At 43.9% G+C, this 16,379-nt stretch overlaps 1 protein-coding gene across 1 annotated transcript; it reads right to left on the bottom strand.

Moving 5' to 3' along the window:
- Positions 1–9,844: 9,844 nt before the first annotated feature.
- Dspp (dentin sialophosphoprotein) lies at positions 9,845–14,361 on the bottom strand. The gene is made up of 4 exons (XM_052199584.1): positions 14,305–14,361; positions 13,396–13,482; positions 12,358–13,239; positions 9,845–11,614 (listed from the first exon to the last, which is right to left on the bottom strand). Exons 1-4 carry the CDS (start codon positions 14,359–14,361, stop codon positions 9,845–9,847), a joined length of 2,796 nt encoding a protein of 931 aa, XP_052055544.1.
- Between the last annotated feature and the right edge of the window lie 2,018 nt (positions 14,362–16,379).

A 16,379-nucleotide genomic window follows, 5' to 3' on the forward strand; every position in this document is an offset into this window, starting at 1 on the left:
CAAAGGAAGAAAACCGCAGAGTAAGGTGGATCTGCCCCCAAATCTCCCCAAACTTTCCCCCCCCCCGTTTTTGTTTTCATTCAGTGTTGGTCCCCAGCCTATGGAGTGGTGTCACCCACATTTAGAGTAGGCCTCTCACCTACATGAACTTCCTCTATAAGAAAAGACACTCCCAGAGCATCCAACTGACAGTCAAAATTAAGCATCTACTCACACACATATACACACACACATGTAATATATGTATATATATATAAATAAATATATGTAATATATGTGTATATATTTTACACATGTAATGTGTATGTACATATTATATATACATATGTGTGGCTTATATATTATAATTTGTGTATTGTATATAATATATAATATATATTATATATATATAAAACAAAAGCCCTAACATGACATTATGAGACAAGGAACCTCCAAAGATTCCATTGACTTTATTTTCTGTTGGGTATCTGCTGCTGATCATATATGTCACCCTTATGGGTAGACTTAAGGTGAGATATGAGACGTCTTTGGAAAAAACTCATCTTTCACAGGCAGGAGTTATCAATTATAGATGCCTCTGGGTTAGCGGTGGGACTTGCGTCCCGTCTCCTTTCATCTTTAAGGTCCCATCTGGTGCAGACGTGTGCAGACTCTGTCCATGCTGCCTGAGCCTCTGTAAGTTCATATGAGCTTTGATCCTGTTGAAGTAGAGAGCCCTGCTGTCCTGGTGTCCCAGCCCCCCTGGATCTCACACTCTCTGTCTCCTTCTCCTCTAGGTTTCCTGAGCTCTGAGGGGAAAGATTTGGTGGAGACATCCCATTGAGGGCTGGGTGTTCCGAGGTCTCTCACTCTGCATGCTGTCTGGCTGTGTGTCTCTGTATCGGTTCCCGGTTCCTATCTGCTGCAATAGGATCTCCTCCAGGGATGGCGGATCAAGGCCTTGATGCATAAGGAGAGAAGAATGTCATTGGTGATCATTTTCTGTTATATCCTTTTCATAGGCCATATTATTTGGCTTTTCCTCTGGCACAGCCATGCCCACTGGAGAGAAACAGGAGTCGTGAAGCCAGCACAGCTGCCGGACACAGGTCCAGCAAAGCTGGAGATTGCCATAGTCGCTCTCTCTCTCTCTGACTTTTGGGGTTTGGTCTCTGTGCATTGTAATCTTGGAGACTTCCTGTATTATGATTCATTTTATGTCTTTTTCTGAGAAAATTATATATAGTCTTTTTGGGAAATCCTAAATTTAACTTTTTCTGGCCCCTATTTGGAGGTCGTCCTTATGCCCTGGAGATCATTACACCGATAAGCACAGAGCTGGAGGAAGCCATTATTCCAGGAATCTGCTTGAAATATCTCCCCCCAAACAGGTTCAAACAGTGTAATTGATGCAGAGAAAAATAGATATAATTGCCAGACTCTGACTGGCCAGGAGAATAGATTACAGACTCAAGGCCTTTACTATAATAATAATAATAATAATAATAATAATAATAATAATAATAGGCTTAGAGTTCTCTGAAAAATGTAAAGATAGAGGAATAAAATTCAGTAAGTAAAATAAATTGACTATAATAAACTTTCCCTATTTTGCAGCATAGAAAGTGGAAATGATGAATACTTACACAAAAGTAATTTAGACTGTTCTTATTTATACCAGTGATCATGATATTATTGTTACCTCAAAACTGTTGTGTGTATAATGTGGGTTAAAGATATTTAGTTATTTTGAGTTATTCCTTTCTTTTAACCAATGTGTTTTTGAGACTCATGATCTTAAGATTGAACAACAGGGGATTCAGATTAGATGAAGAAAATTCATAACCTAGCGATTGTTGCAGGAGGCAACTTCAATAGGCTTCACCAGTTACAAGGGAACAATAAAACTACAACAGTGAAGGCTAGCACATAACCCAACCTCTGAATATGCAATGCCCTTAAAATATAAAATGGTAGAGAGTTATAGGTCACCTTAGGGTACAGATGTGTAACCAGGTAATTCTCTCAAAGGCTTGCAGATACATGGAGAGCTGAGGCACCTGCCGTTGATCTGGACCAAACTGGAGGTAAAGGGTGGTCTATCTTTATGAACATGTCATGGTGCTAAAAAACCAAACTGGACCTGAGCTGGAATGGCTTTCTGCGCTAGCTGGTGTCCTGAGTCAGGAGGAGGCAGGCGGGCTGCTAGGGAGAGAGCCTCCAGTAACCATACCCAACTGCAGACCTTGCCTGCTGAGCTGCCCCACCAGAAATGTCCACAATAGTTTGGGAGCAGCATAAATCTCAGCGTTTGAACCCCTTCCTTTTCTCCGTCCTGTATTTAAATTGATCTTTGCTGTTGTGGTGGTGGTGGTCTTGACCCTTGGGAGAATGTAAGAACTTTTCCAATTTTCTTTTTAAACATTTGAAAATTACAGTTACCTAGAGTATATTCTCAAATTTACAATGCCATAACTTGGTGCTTTGAAAAAGTTGAGCTTTAATCTAGCACAAAAAAAAATTGATTCTTTTCCAATCTGGAGACTTTGAAATGTTCTGATCTCGAGAAAATTGCTACTAGAATAAACATAAATGATGTCTCGTCCATTCCAGCCACATGTTTCCTTGGCCAATCTTAAATGATGCTTAGACCGGCTCACTACAGAGCTGTCCACGTTCCGGCTTGAGACCCCTGCCCCACCCTGAGCTGATAAGTGGGTTTTAAGAATGAGATCAACCTTGTGAAGGTCTGTCTAAGCCTGAGGGTGTATGCTGGCAACAACAGAGAAGTGCAGACAGACAGAGGGACAAGCTGACCTCAGGACCTCAGAGTCCTCACTGGATGTCAGGTAGTGGTCTGCACACAAATCTGGTGGAGTGTGTTTGTTCAATTATTCACACTTTTCCTTGTGGCTTTTGGAAAGAACAAATTATATTATCTGTTAATAAAAGTTTGTTGTTTGGAAAAAATCGATTAGACACATATTTATTTTACCATGAGTCTAAATTATATTGATGAAGAATATTCATCCACGACACCATCACCACACCAGAGGAATATAAGAAACTGGATCATAAATGGGTCTCTAACTCAGCTGGCCGTTATGTCAGGTGAGTAGAGTAGCTTGTCACTGTGGAGTAGCTGAACTGCAGGAGGAGAAGCATAACCATCAAGGGCTTCTCTGACAACAGTAGTTATTACATAGACAGCACACACGTCACTCATATGCACATCATCTTCCATGGATATTACTGTGTCCTTAGACCTTAGTCTGACCTGTGTGTGTGAGAGTCTGTGTGAATTAGTTTAGAGCTGCCTTCCTGAAATATACACATACATACACACCACACACACACAACACATACAACACACATAACACACACAACACACACACATACCACATACACATACATACACTACACATTCCACACACGCCACATACCACATACCACATACACCACACACATACATACATACCACATACACAAACCACACATACTATACACACTCACTACACACACCCCACACACAATGCACACAACACATACACAAACCACACATATACACACCACACACACCACACACCCCATACACAAACCACATACCACACACACACACAGCACCCCCCACACACCACATGCACAAACCACACACACACATACACCACACACACACACTCATACCCCAACCACACACACACACATATTACCTTTTCAAAGCTCTCATACATTCTTCTCAAGGCCAAAAACATTTCTTTTCTTGCCAATAAAATCTCTGTGTATCTACTAGTTTCATTCCCTTAGAATGTAAAATTATATACATAAATTTAAATTGTAACCTAATTATGTATCCATATTATATACTTCCTAATCCTCTTCCCAATCAATAACTTACTTTAGTGTCCTTTTCCCTGAATGCTCATGGTCTCCATATTTCATTCCCCTGTCCCACCTCCGTTTCCTTTCCCAGGTGTGTGTCCACTGCCAGTACAGTCCCATTCCTTCTGGGCTCTCTGTAAAAAGGTCACTCACCCCTCAGTAGACTCTGCTTCTAAGGAGGGGTTTCCCACATTGGAAATGCCCTACTGGTCCCCTCATCAACCTCCGTCTCTTTTAAATGCTCCTCTTCAAACCCGTGGTCACACTCCTAAAACTACTGCCTGCCTTCACTCTGTGTGGAGACAGTGTTCGTTGATCAAGTTGGTTTCCAGGCACCATTGTGGGAATCCAAACCCGAGAGGAGGGTCTGTTCATCGGTGAGTTAAGCAGGGACACAAACTGCTCGTCATAACAAGATGTATCGATGACAGCACACAGAGCCTCGGGATACTTTGGGGTATCGAGAGGGGAGAACTGATCCGACTATTCCATGTATTTATTGCTTTTGACAAACTGTCTGCCCTCATCTTGCTTGCTATAGACTGAATAGCTTATAAACAACAGATTAAGCATCCGGAGGAAAAGCATTTCAGCTTTGAACGGGGTATGTGACTGCACACAGGCACTGCCTACTCCTCGCCCTCCCCTCTCCTGGCTTAGAAGCTTAGGACCCTGTTTGAGGGAACATTGTGCAGCTGATTTATTTTTATCCCTGGAGGATTTGCTCCCAAGCAGCTGAGAACAGATCCCGAGGAGACCGTGATGGTGTTTTCATCTGTGACTATTCAAATCTATTCTGTTTCTGCTCCTTTTAGGGAGAGGAAAATTGTTCCTGGTTATTTTGGTCTATGGCTTTTCAAAACTTCCATGACAAACCGTAAAGCAAGGTTGACTTCTGGGAAATTCCAGTCTGGTTAATAATAAATGCGTTTATACAATGGTATATGATTTTCTAAATGCTATCCTGCTGTGTGAGAACTGGATTTTGAAATGAAAGTATCTACTACCACAACAGAAGACCCTCACTGTTTCCTAACTAGTGTCTTGATCGTGTACATAAGGAATTACCAGGTCTAGTGGTGGGGGAGGGGACAAGCTGTGACAGACTGTTTTATGACTTTTGTCTTCGGTCATATAGGCTATATATGAAACTGAGAAGATAGCTTAATTTCCCAATGATTTCCAGAACATATAAGACACTCAAGAACAGCAACGATAATTTTGGCCCTTCCTCCATGACTCTACTGACTTGTTTTGTGTGTCAACTAGAAACAGGCTGGAGTTATCACGGAGAAAGGAGCTTCAGTTGGGGGAGTGCCTCTATGAGATCCAGCTGAGGGGCATTTTCTCAATTAGTGATCAAGTGGGGAGGGCCCCTTGTGGGTGGTATCATCTCTGGGCTGGTAGTCTTGGGTTCTATAAGAGAGAAAGCTAAGCAAGCCAGTAATAAACATCCCTCCATGGCCTCTGCATCAGCTCCTGCTTCCTGACCTGCTTGAGTTCCAGTCCCGACTTTCTTTGGTGATGAACAGCAATGTGGAAGTGTAAACAGAATAAACCCTTTCCTCCACAACTTGCTTCTTGGTCATGATGTTTGTGCAGGAATAGAAACCCTGACTAAGACAGTGACATAAGTAAACCCAGGGAATGCATCCATTTCTCTGACTCTCTGTTTCTCTATCTCTCTGTCTCTCTGTCTGACTCTGTCTCTGTCTATGTCTCTTTCTGACTCTCTCCATCCATCCCTCTTTCTCTCCCTCCTTTCATCTTTCTTCCTGCACCCATCTCTCTCTCCCTCCTTCGCTCCCTCTATATCCCTTCTCTCTCCCTCTGTCTCTCTCCCCCCTCTCCTTTTCTCCCTTTCCTCACCCTCCCTCTCTCTCCTCCTTCCTCAATTACCCCCTTCTCTCTCTTCCTCTCCTTCTCCCCCCTCCCACTCTCTCTAGCTTTCACTCTCTCTCCTTCCCCTCCTCTCCCCAGAGTCTTGAGGACACTATGCTATCCACACTACCCTGAATTCACTGTGTTTCTGAGAAAAACCCTGAACTTTTGATTCCACCTCCAGAATGCTGAGTTTACAAGGATAGGACTCCGTCTGGTTTGGAGCTGTTTGAAGTGCTGGGTACCAATGCCTTCTGCCCACTTGGCTACATCCCCAGCCTCCTTGTGCTCTCTTTTAAATTTCTGTTTTCAAAATTGGACAAGAAAGTGAGAGGTTTGTAAGGAGAAAAATGAATGTTGAAAAGCAGTATAAATTACCAATGTCTTCCTAAACCAATGGTTCTCTATGCTGCAATGAACAGTCAGAAAGAAATCACACACATCTCCAGGATATGTGCACTTAGACATAATTGTGCGTGTGTTTGTGTGTATATATGTTTGTGTGTATATACATATATATATATATATACATATATATATATATATATATATATATATATATCCTTACAACACACCGAGTTATGATTGTTCCTTGCTCTTTCATCTTAAGTATTTTTGTAATTCATTAAACTGATATAATAAGTGACTAGTTGATTAGCAACATGAGATTTAGGAAGCCCTGCTCTCAGAGGCTGGAGAGATGCCTCAGCAATTGAGAGTATGAGGGCTACTAAAATTCCCAAGTTCAATTCCCAGCAGCCACACCAGGCAACTTAAAAGTGGCTTTGCTCCGACTCCAAGAGATCCGACACCCTCTTCTGGTCTCCACGGACACCTGCATGCACATGTGAATACCCTAACATAGACACACAGAGATACACATTATTAGAAATAAAACCTTAGAAAGCATTGCCCTCATGAACAGTATGAGGAAATTGCTTATTAATCTTTACCCTGGAAAGTAAAGTGAGGTTTTTCCATAATGATACTGTCTTGGTATTCAAAGGATTGAATATTGAGACATATTGAATTGCATCGCCTCCATTCTTGCCCTGATATTCCAAATGAAGATATAACTGTTTATATAATAAAATCTAAGTCACAATCTTCCTTCATAAGTTCCACTATAATTTTAGGTCCTAAGCATCTAATCTCATTAAAAAAATACTCTTTAGGGAGAAAGCTTTCTGAGAACTGGCCAGATGTATGTCTGACTGAAGTAGTTTGGATAAGAACGGCCCCATACACTAATACTTTGTCATCAGGAAGCGGCACTACTTGAGAAGGAATAGGAGGTGCAGCTTTTTGGAAGAGTGTGTCACTGGGGGTGACATTCCAAGCCCAGTGGTATAAAAGGAATTACATATTCTAGCTAGCCCATATAAACGACACACAATTCCGGCATCTGATTTACAAGCTGTACGCCTAGACTGGGCAGCTTTTGAGCTACTGTAACTTACATCCCAGCCATGTGTCCCTTGTCACTGCTCTATCTCCTGGCCCTGTGTGCTCATGGCCCCTCTCCTCTCACGGCAGCTTCCTCCTCTCTTTGTTGCCGCCTCCTCTCCTCCATCTTTTGTCTCTCCTGAGACCCCTCATTCAATTTGATCCTCAGAACTCCTACCTTTCTCTCGCTACTGCCCAATCTCAGACTTTAGCCCTTTTATTGACCAATACTTGGGGAGCAAGGTTTACATAGCATCAGTTGGTGTATGTGAGGATCTGATCATGGGGAGCAACAAGATCTTGGGCCCAGTATTTGAATGCATAGCAGCACCAGACCAACCCCAACATGGTGGCTCCTTTTCCTCTGCCTACAGATCCAGATGTGGAACGAACTTTCAGCTACTTCTCCAGTACCATGCCTAACTGCATGCTGCCATGCTCCCCACCATGTAGATAATGCACTAAACCTCTGAACCTGTACTCGAACCCCAATTAAATGTTTTCCTTTATAAGAGTTCCTGTGGTCATGATGTCTCTTCACAGAAATAAAACAGTGACCGTGACAGTGACTTGGGTTATTGTATAGATGATAACATGGGTGCAGGATAAATATCTTACATCAGTTCATGAATTGAGCAGAACTATGAAGAAACAGGGTTGATCTATGTGCTATGAGCCAATATTCAAGGGACATGGCTTAACTGAAATGTAAGGTGAGTGTGTGGTACAATACCTCAGACTTTTTAAAGGTGAATATAGTCATACAACATTTCTGGAATGTCTGTGAAACATTAGTAAGCGGAATTGTCTCTAGGAAAAAGAAATTGTGGGTTGGATGATAAAGTTTTGGTATTATGTACGCTATTTTTAATAGTATTTGAAGTTTGTATTTTGTGTTCACAAATACTGATTTTAATAAGAATGGCTAAATATATGTAAGAAGTGTAATCTTGTTTTGTTTTGGGGTTTTTTTTTTTTTGTTTTGTTTTTTGAGACAGGATTTCTCTGTGTGGTTCTGGCTATCCTGGAGCTCTGTAGACCAGGCTGGCCTCAAACTTAGAAATCCGTCTGCCTCTGCCTCCCAAGTGCTGTGATTACAGGCATGCACCACCACGCCCAGCAGAAGTGTGATCTTATATACCAGATTTTACAATGGGTGGAGGAGCACAAATGTTTGCAAACTATGAATGAAGAATTTTCCCAGTGAGCAATTGTATAAATAGATGTTTATTATAATACTGAAGTTCATTATGTCTTCCTTTACATTTCGTATACAGTTTACAATGAGTTTTCTACCCATGGCTTTAGTGATCATAACTTTGATGAGTGGGTGGGGCGGGTCACTAGAGGCAGGTGCTTGACAAGTTAAAGCAAACGGAGGAGTGTTTGCAGTCTAATAGAAGGCAAAGCCTGAATTGTTCCTTCCTGAAAAGTGGTCTGGAATCATGTCACAGCTGTGGCCGCTCAGAAGCCTGGTGCCTTACAGTGTTGGGGGTCACAAAGGCGTTTACAGATAGCAGCGTATGAAAGCCTCAGCAATATTCCTTAACTCAGAAACTCTCACAGAAGGAGGTAAGCACCTGGAAAAAGATACTCTTCTGAAACTCTGGGTGGAATAAGCCTAAAGTGAGAACGGAACCGACTATCGTTATCGTGAATAAAGAGTTTCCAGTTAACCCAAACCTGCCATACCTGCCCATGTGGGAAAACAGGGAAATGACAAAGAGAAACCCTAAACCTTCAAAAATATCCTTAAGGCTTGGGGTTTAAAGTTTTCTTGAGACATTCCCAGGTCACACCTCCTGTGATGATGTGGTTTATTCTCACCACCTCTCCTGCTGTCAGAGGAGCCCTAGAGCATGAAGAGGGCCCCCCTTTTCTCACACGCACCCTTACAATTCTTGATTAAACTGTTTGACCTGTGATTCAAAGAAAACTAATAACACAGTTAAGATCCGAGAGCCACTGCTGGAAGGAAGACACTGTTCAAAGTGCAGGGGTTGGGGACTTAGTGCATTTCCATCCTATGCAGAAATCTAGCCACATGTGTCAGATCTGTCTGAGCCGTCCTCGGGGCACTTTCCTCATTCATTCTTCAGAGTTTTCATAATGTAAAGCTGTTTTATCATCACAAAGATTATCTCAGCACCTTGGAGAGGTCCAGCAGTCGCTGCAGTGTTTCGATCATGTCCTAAATGTATTTTCCCTGGAATAAGTAAATGACAGAGTAGCTGAGCTGAGTGTCACAGAACAGCATCGCTCACTGCACAGCATGAAGACTAGCTCTCTGGTGCCTGGAGCACGGAGGAGGCTGAGGCAGGCTGTGACGTTGCTAGCTGTGCTCTCTAAAGCACCCGCCCTTCAAATCGAAGCTATGTGTCAAAGTAAGTGATTACTTCAGTTCCTGTTTAAGTATTATGTTTAGATTTATCCTTTTAAAAAATATTTTCTGAACATGAATATATCTTAACACACATGTACCAAAGGTGGTGCACCCAGATTCTCTCTGAGAGAGCTGGAGCTCGGCTCCACTCCCTGTGAACTCCATTGGTTCCACACAGTCTGCACATCTCTCCTGTCGCCATTGGGTTAGGAACCTTCACTGCCTTCCAAGCACTCACCAGAGGTCACACAGAGGATCTCACGGGTTCTCTCTGCTCTAATCATCACTGGTTGAGTGGTTACTGTCACTGCCTTCGCTGTCACTGTCACTGTCACTGTCGCTGACACTATTGCCATTACCAGACTTGCTGTCACCATCACTGCTGTCAGAAGTGCTATCCTTGCTGTCACCATCACTGCTGTCACTGTTGCTGCTGTCACTGCTGTCACTATCACTACTGTCATTGCTGTCACTGCTGTCACTGCTGTCACTGCTGTCATTACTGTCACTGCTGTCACTACTGTCGCTGCTATCACTACTGTCACTGCTGTCACTGCTGTCACTGCTGTCACTACTGTCACTACTGTCACTACTGTCGCTGCTGTCTTTACTCTCACTGCTGTCGCTGCTGTCACTACTATCACTGCTGTCACTGCTGTCACTGTCACTGCTGTTGCTACTGTCACTACTGTTGCTGCTATCACTGCTGTCACTACTATCACTGCTGTCACTGCTGTCACTGTCACTGCTGTTGCTACTGTCACTGCTGTCACTGCTGTCACTGCTGTCACTGCTATCACTGCTGTCACTGCTGTCACTGTCACTGCTGTTGCTACTGTCACTGCTGTCGCTGCTGTCACTACTATCACTACTGTCACTGCTGTTGCTACTGTCACTGCTGTCACTGCTATCACTACTGTTGCTGCTGTCACTGCTGTTGCTACTGTCACTGCTGTCACTGCTATCACTACTGTTGCTGCTGTCACTACTGTCACTGCTGTCACTGCTGTCGCTGCTGTCGCTGCTGTCACTGCTGTCGCTACTGTCACTACTGTCACTGCTACTGCTACTGTCACTGCTGTCACTGCTACTGCTACTGTCACTGCTGTCACTGCTACTGCTGCTGTCACTACTGTCACTGCTACTACTGCTGTCACTACTGTCACTGCTACTGCTGCTGTCACTACTGTCACTGCTACTGCTGCTGTCACTGCTGTCACTGCTGCTACTGCTGTCACTGCTGCTACTGCTGTCACTGCTGTCACTGCTGTCACTACTGTCACTGCTGTCACTGCTGTCACTACTGTCACTGCTGTCACTGCTGTCACTACTGTCGCTGCTACTGCTGCTGTCGCTGCTGTCACTGCTGTCACTGCTATCACTACTGTCACTGCTGTCACTGCTATCACTACTGTCACTGCTGTCACTACTATCACTACTGTCACTACTGTCACTGCTGTCTGATTTGCTCTCACTGTCACTGCTATTGTCATGGTCATTGCTGTCTGATTCGTCCTTATCTTCACTCTCACTGTCACTGTCATCATCACTATTACTGTCACCGTCATCATCACCATTACTGTCACTGTCATCTGTATCAGATGAATCATCACTGTTATCATCCTCTCCCGCGTGTGAGTCACTGTCATTATCGCTTGATTCATCAGAAGTGTAAGAAGTGTCTCCGCGGCTGCCACTCTCATTGGTGCTTTCGGAGTTAGCGTCACTTCCGTTACTGCCGTCACTTCCGTTAGATTCATCGCTGCTGTTGGGATCATCTCCTTGCATGAGCTCATCATCAAAATCGTAACTGTCATGCCCATCACTATTGCTGCTGCTACCTATCCTGCTGTGTCCCACGTTACTGTGGGCGTCTGATTTCTCAGCAGCCCCTTGGGACTTGTCAGATCCCCCTTGCTTTGGGCTATTCCTTTTGTCCAGCTCCATTTCATGGTGTCCATTGTTTGATTTACTTCCACCAAGTTTCCCAGATTCTTTGGTAATAATACTTTTGTTGCCTGTGTTGGAACCTTCAGTTTCTATTCCCTGTGAAACGATATAAATAGTGGATAATTAGTGAATATTTGCTGCAAAACATCATGGTCTGAGGAGAACAGGATTATGGGCTGTCAGTGCAGTGATTCATGAAAGTCTGCTGATCTAGTACTTGAATGTGAATGTGTTCTGTATCAGGGTTTGATCCTCCAATAAACCTCCCAGGTTTCTAACTGGTAAGGACTTGAACCAGCAGGTGACTCATAATGAAAGGGCCATGATGAAGTTCATCATTCTGTATAATGAATTCATAAAATGTCTTTTGAAAACACCACTGAATCATTATCAGCATGACTTCTAGCATTCTAACTTTACAGAAATTTGTTAACTTTTAAAATTTGTCCTATATCAGAGACATACTGGAGAGGTGGCTCAGTGGCTAAGAGCACTGGCAGCTCTTCCAGAGGCCCTGGGTTCAACTCCCAGCAACCACATAGTAGCTCACAGTCAACTATAATGGGATGTGATGCCCTCTTCTGGTGTGTCTTAAGACAGCTTCAGTGTACTCATCTATACATAAAATAAATATTTTAAAATTTTTGTCCTATATCAAAGTTATAAGAATTCCAGTCTTTTCACTAAAATACTCAATGTAGCTGAAAAATAGAACCCAGATACTTAGCATGGGACTTTTATGCTTGTTTGGGGTTTTAATCTCGTGTTTGTCTGGAGTTGTTTGGTACAACCACGGAGGGAAGAGAGTTGCCATCTAAAGGAATCAGTTTCAAACGTACCTGACCTTGGCTCTTCCCAGAAGGACAGGCTTCTGCCTGACTGATGACCCCACCCTCTGCATCTCTGTCATCTTTGGGACTGAGCTTCTGGTTGTCCTGCGTTGCTTGGGTACGGTCGCCTTCTTCAGTGCCGTTTTCCTCACTGCTATTGTCTCCATCGCGTCCATGTGGGGAGCCTTCTTGTTCTTTAGAGTCATCGTCTTCAGTACTAACTGAACTCTGACCTCTGTGGTCGCTGTTTCCCCCATGAGACTGGCCCTTCGCGCCATTGTGGCTCTCCCCTCCATCTGCCTCTGCACCCTCACCATCACCAGAGCCCGTGTCTTCGTCCTCCTCTACCCCATTCCCGCTAGGACTCCCCTCAGCATTACCGAAACCAGCATCTTCCCGGATGCTCGGGGTCACCTCAGTCCCCTGGTTCTCACGCCCCTCCCCTTCTCTCTGAGGAGTTGTTTCCTGGGTAGCAGCCCCACTCCCGTGTATTCCCGCCTCATGGTTGCTGCTGTCCTTGCTGCCAGCTTCTTGAGGCCCATTTCCCTGAACAAGGGAAACATTCTGGCTCACGCCACTAGCGCCCCGAGTTTTTGTATCCTGATCAGTCTGTCCGTGTACACTACTCTCTGCTTCCTCGGCATTTTCAGCGATGCCTTCTTGGCCCCTGACGTCATTTGCTGTGTTGTCCTCTCCTCTCGGATGCACCCCATCATGACCACAGGTTTCTACGTCCTCGGCATGGTTCCCGGGTTCGCTTGCTAAAATGGGCTGAGTAGAAGAATCTTTCCCTCCTACATTCCTGTCCTCGGATTGTACCTGCTCTCCTATCTCACTGCCATTCGGGGAGTCGTTACTGTCCCTAGTGGTGGTGTTGACAGGTAACTCGTTCTGAAAAAGAGACACAATTCAAAATCAGTTGTGGCTATCATTTTCAAATAAGGCCAACTGAAAAAAAAATGGGTGGAAATTTTTGAGAAAGCCATAGGGTGTAAAATTGGCTTGGAAACAGACAACAAACAGAGCGTTCATATTTCTGTCCTTTACCTGCGCTGCGGTTCCTGGATGCGCTAGAAGACGTACATCCACAGATTTTTCAACAATGTCTCTTTCCGATGGTACTAAATGAGGAACCTGCATAGGTTAAAACACAGATATCACAGAGGTCCTTGTTTTAGGAAGAAGGTCAGATCACAGTCTGGCCACGTAGAGAAGAAGAGGAGCCTGTTACAGTGCTTATGCGGGGCTTCAGGCGGAGCAAAGGAGGGCTTTTATAATGTCGTCATCGATCAGCCCCAAACCCCTAAAGCAAGATGAGTCCGGGCTACTAGAGAATCAGCTCTATGTAACTGATACTTCTAACCTGCAAGGGTGAGCTCGGAGTCCTTACAAAACTCCTCAGCTGCAGGAACAACCCAGAATCTGATTACGTGACGCCCTATGAAAACGGAGGCCAGCTGATGAGATTACAAACAGATCAACTTTTTTAATGCTTCTGCATTTGTACATGTTTTGACACTCCAGACTTTCCACAGTGAACACACAAATTACACCCATGAAACATTGAAAAAACTGACTTTTAGCTCCTGTTCCTTCTTCAACTTTTCCCAAAGAGTTTACGCTGTGTTGGCATTACAGTGAAATCCATGTGGAATGAAGCTGGCGGGCTTCAGGAATTTGAGGCATGGAATTAATATGAATAAACTTTTGTTAAGACGTGGGTCATTCCCTCATTAGGATATTCAACAGGAAGAGAGGGAGCCTGCGTCGGTTCATGTGCTTGCCTTTGGTCGAGACCCCCATAGGATACCACATAATAGCTTTAATGAAAATGTAAGATTTCTATTAAGTGGCTAGACTCAACTTCTCTGTAAAACCATAAGGAAATACGTACATTTCAACACTGGGTTGAAAGATACAGGAAAGTAGGAAGGTTTGATTAGGAAATGTACTCACCGGAATGGCCCATGCGGTTGCCCAAATGCAAATATATATAATTATCTTCATTTTCATTATGAATAGTAATCAATGTCTGTTTAGAACAAAGAGCACCACAAAACGGGTCACAAAATGAAAGACGGTTGCCACAGTAGCCCAGTATTTTGGTCTTACATTGGCCCCTTTCTAGGACAAGGAGAAAGTACTAATGTGAGATTTCCCAGGGTCCCAGAATAAGCTGGTCTGTGGGGGCCTCAGCATGCTCAGTATTGTCATGGCTTCTGGCTTTTCCTGCCAGTGGAAGCAACAGCCATGAAGAGACAGAGTGCACAGCCCATGGCTCCGGCCCTATGCGGTCATCCATGAGGGAGGGCACCATCTCTCCTGGGTTAGCTTTAAGCAATGTTAACTAAGAGCACATTTAAATGATAAACCACTTGCAATTCCCTACCTGGTCTATAGAATCGGGCTTTAAACACTGTAAGAGGGAGAAATCCTCCTCTTACAGTGTTTAAAGAAGAGGAAGTTTAGGCTAGGAGAAAGAAGAACACGGGATTTGGTTCCAGATCCCCGAATTCAAATTCTTCCCCTGCTAGCTGCTCTCTGAGCTTGGGCGCTTTCAATAGCTTTGTTGGGCTCCTGCTTCCTCAGTCTGGAATAATAGCTCCGTAGCTCAGAATATCCCAGGGCGTGGCAGAAGAATCACCCCAGACAAGCTTTCGAAAGGCATCGTTAGCTCCCTTCTCCACACGGCAGCTCGTGTGCGCTCTGCTCCGTTCGCTGGCAGTGCGTTGTACTGCTTGGAAGTTGCCTAGCCACCCCCCTGTCCCTCCTCCCTGGCATCAGCTCCTGGAGCCCAGGCCAGCGTCTTGACTGTCGGTGTCTTCTGAGCAGAACAAGCGTCACCTTGTAGAGGCTGCTACTGAACAAGCACTCCTGGGTACGAAGGACACCCCACCCTTACCCGGGCACTTTGCCGGCTCGGACTGCATGAGGGCCTTCAAGAGTGAAATCTTTCACCCCTTTGCAGTGCAAACTCACAGAGTCAGATACATATTTTTTATACATTGGAATAAAGCCTGTGAAACTGTAAAAGTCTATGTGAATCAAAAATTCAGGTTCCTGTTTTCTAAAAGTTAAATTATTTGTGTCATGGTATTTTTCTACAGAAAGGATAGTTTTCTCCTATTTTATGACCTTCCACAAGATTTAATTATTATGATCTTGAATGCCATAAAATGGTCTTGATTGAAATTCAAAGTTAATAGGGAAATAAAATAAAACATCAATGAAGGGGGCTGGAGAGGTGGCTCAGCAATTAAGAGCACTGGCTGCTCTTCCAGAGGTCCTGAGTTCAAATCCCCAGCAACCACATGGTGACTCATAACCATCTATAGGGAAATCTGATGCCCTCTTCAGACAGGTGGATGTATATGCAGCAGAGCACTCATACATTAAATAAATATTTTTTTAAAATATCAATGAATATATATGCATATATATACATATATGTATATATGTATGTGTGTGTGTATATATATATATATATATATATATATATATAGACAGACAGAAGTGAGAACACAATTCAATTCCAGGATCTCTGTCAAAGATGCTTCACCCTTACAGCTGTCAAGAGAAAACTAAGAAGAGCTGGGATCCCTTCGATTATTCTACAAACTGAAATGTTGTGCCTTGAGACAAGAGTCCTAGGGCCAGGGGTCGGGTGAAGGCCATCTATCTACCAAGCCAAGCTTCTACCGAGCTTGGCAAGTCCAAACCCAGTGACCCAGCATGACCTGGGGATCCCTGGTCCTAAAAAGGTACCTGCAATAAAGCGTGTGTGTGTGTGTGTGTGTGTGTGTGTGTGTGTGTGTATAATTTCTAAACTGAGGTCTGACCATCTAAGACTTCCTGCCACTCACCACCCACATTCCATCCTACACACACATACATCCCCACTCTAGTACTGCCATATGTGATACTTGGCACCTATTGGCAAGGCAGGTCAACCATGTCAAAGACCCCAGTGGAAGTGGCCAATATACTCGATTGAGGAGCCTCCTTTAAATTGTCCCATTCACTGTCCCACA

The sequence above is a fragment of the Apodemus sylvaticus genome, chromosome 11, assembly GCF_947179515.1.
Source record: "Apodemus sylvaticus chromosome 11, mApoSyl1.1, whole genome shotgun sequence".
Lineage (NCBI taxonomy): Eukaryota > Metazoa > Chordata > Mammalia > Rodentia > Muridae > Apodemus > Apodemus sylvaticus.

Excerpts from the sequence above, each read along its gene's own strand:
- Dspp (XM_052199584.1), bottom strand. The coding sequence starts at position 14,361 with ATGAAAATGAAGATAATTATATATATTTGCATTTGGGCAACCGCATGG. Across the intron at positions 13,483-14,304 it reads CAACCGCATGGGCCATTCCG|GTTCCTCATTTAGTACCATC; the intron begins GTGAGTACATTT and ends TAACCTATGCAG. Across the intron at positions 13,240-13,395 it reads ATCCAGGAACCGCAGCGCAG|AACGAGTTACCTGTCAACAC; the intron begins GTAAAGGACAGA and ends TCTCTTTTTCAG.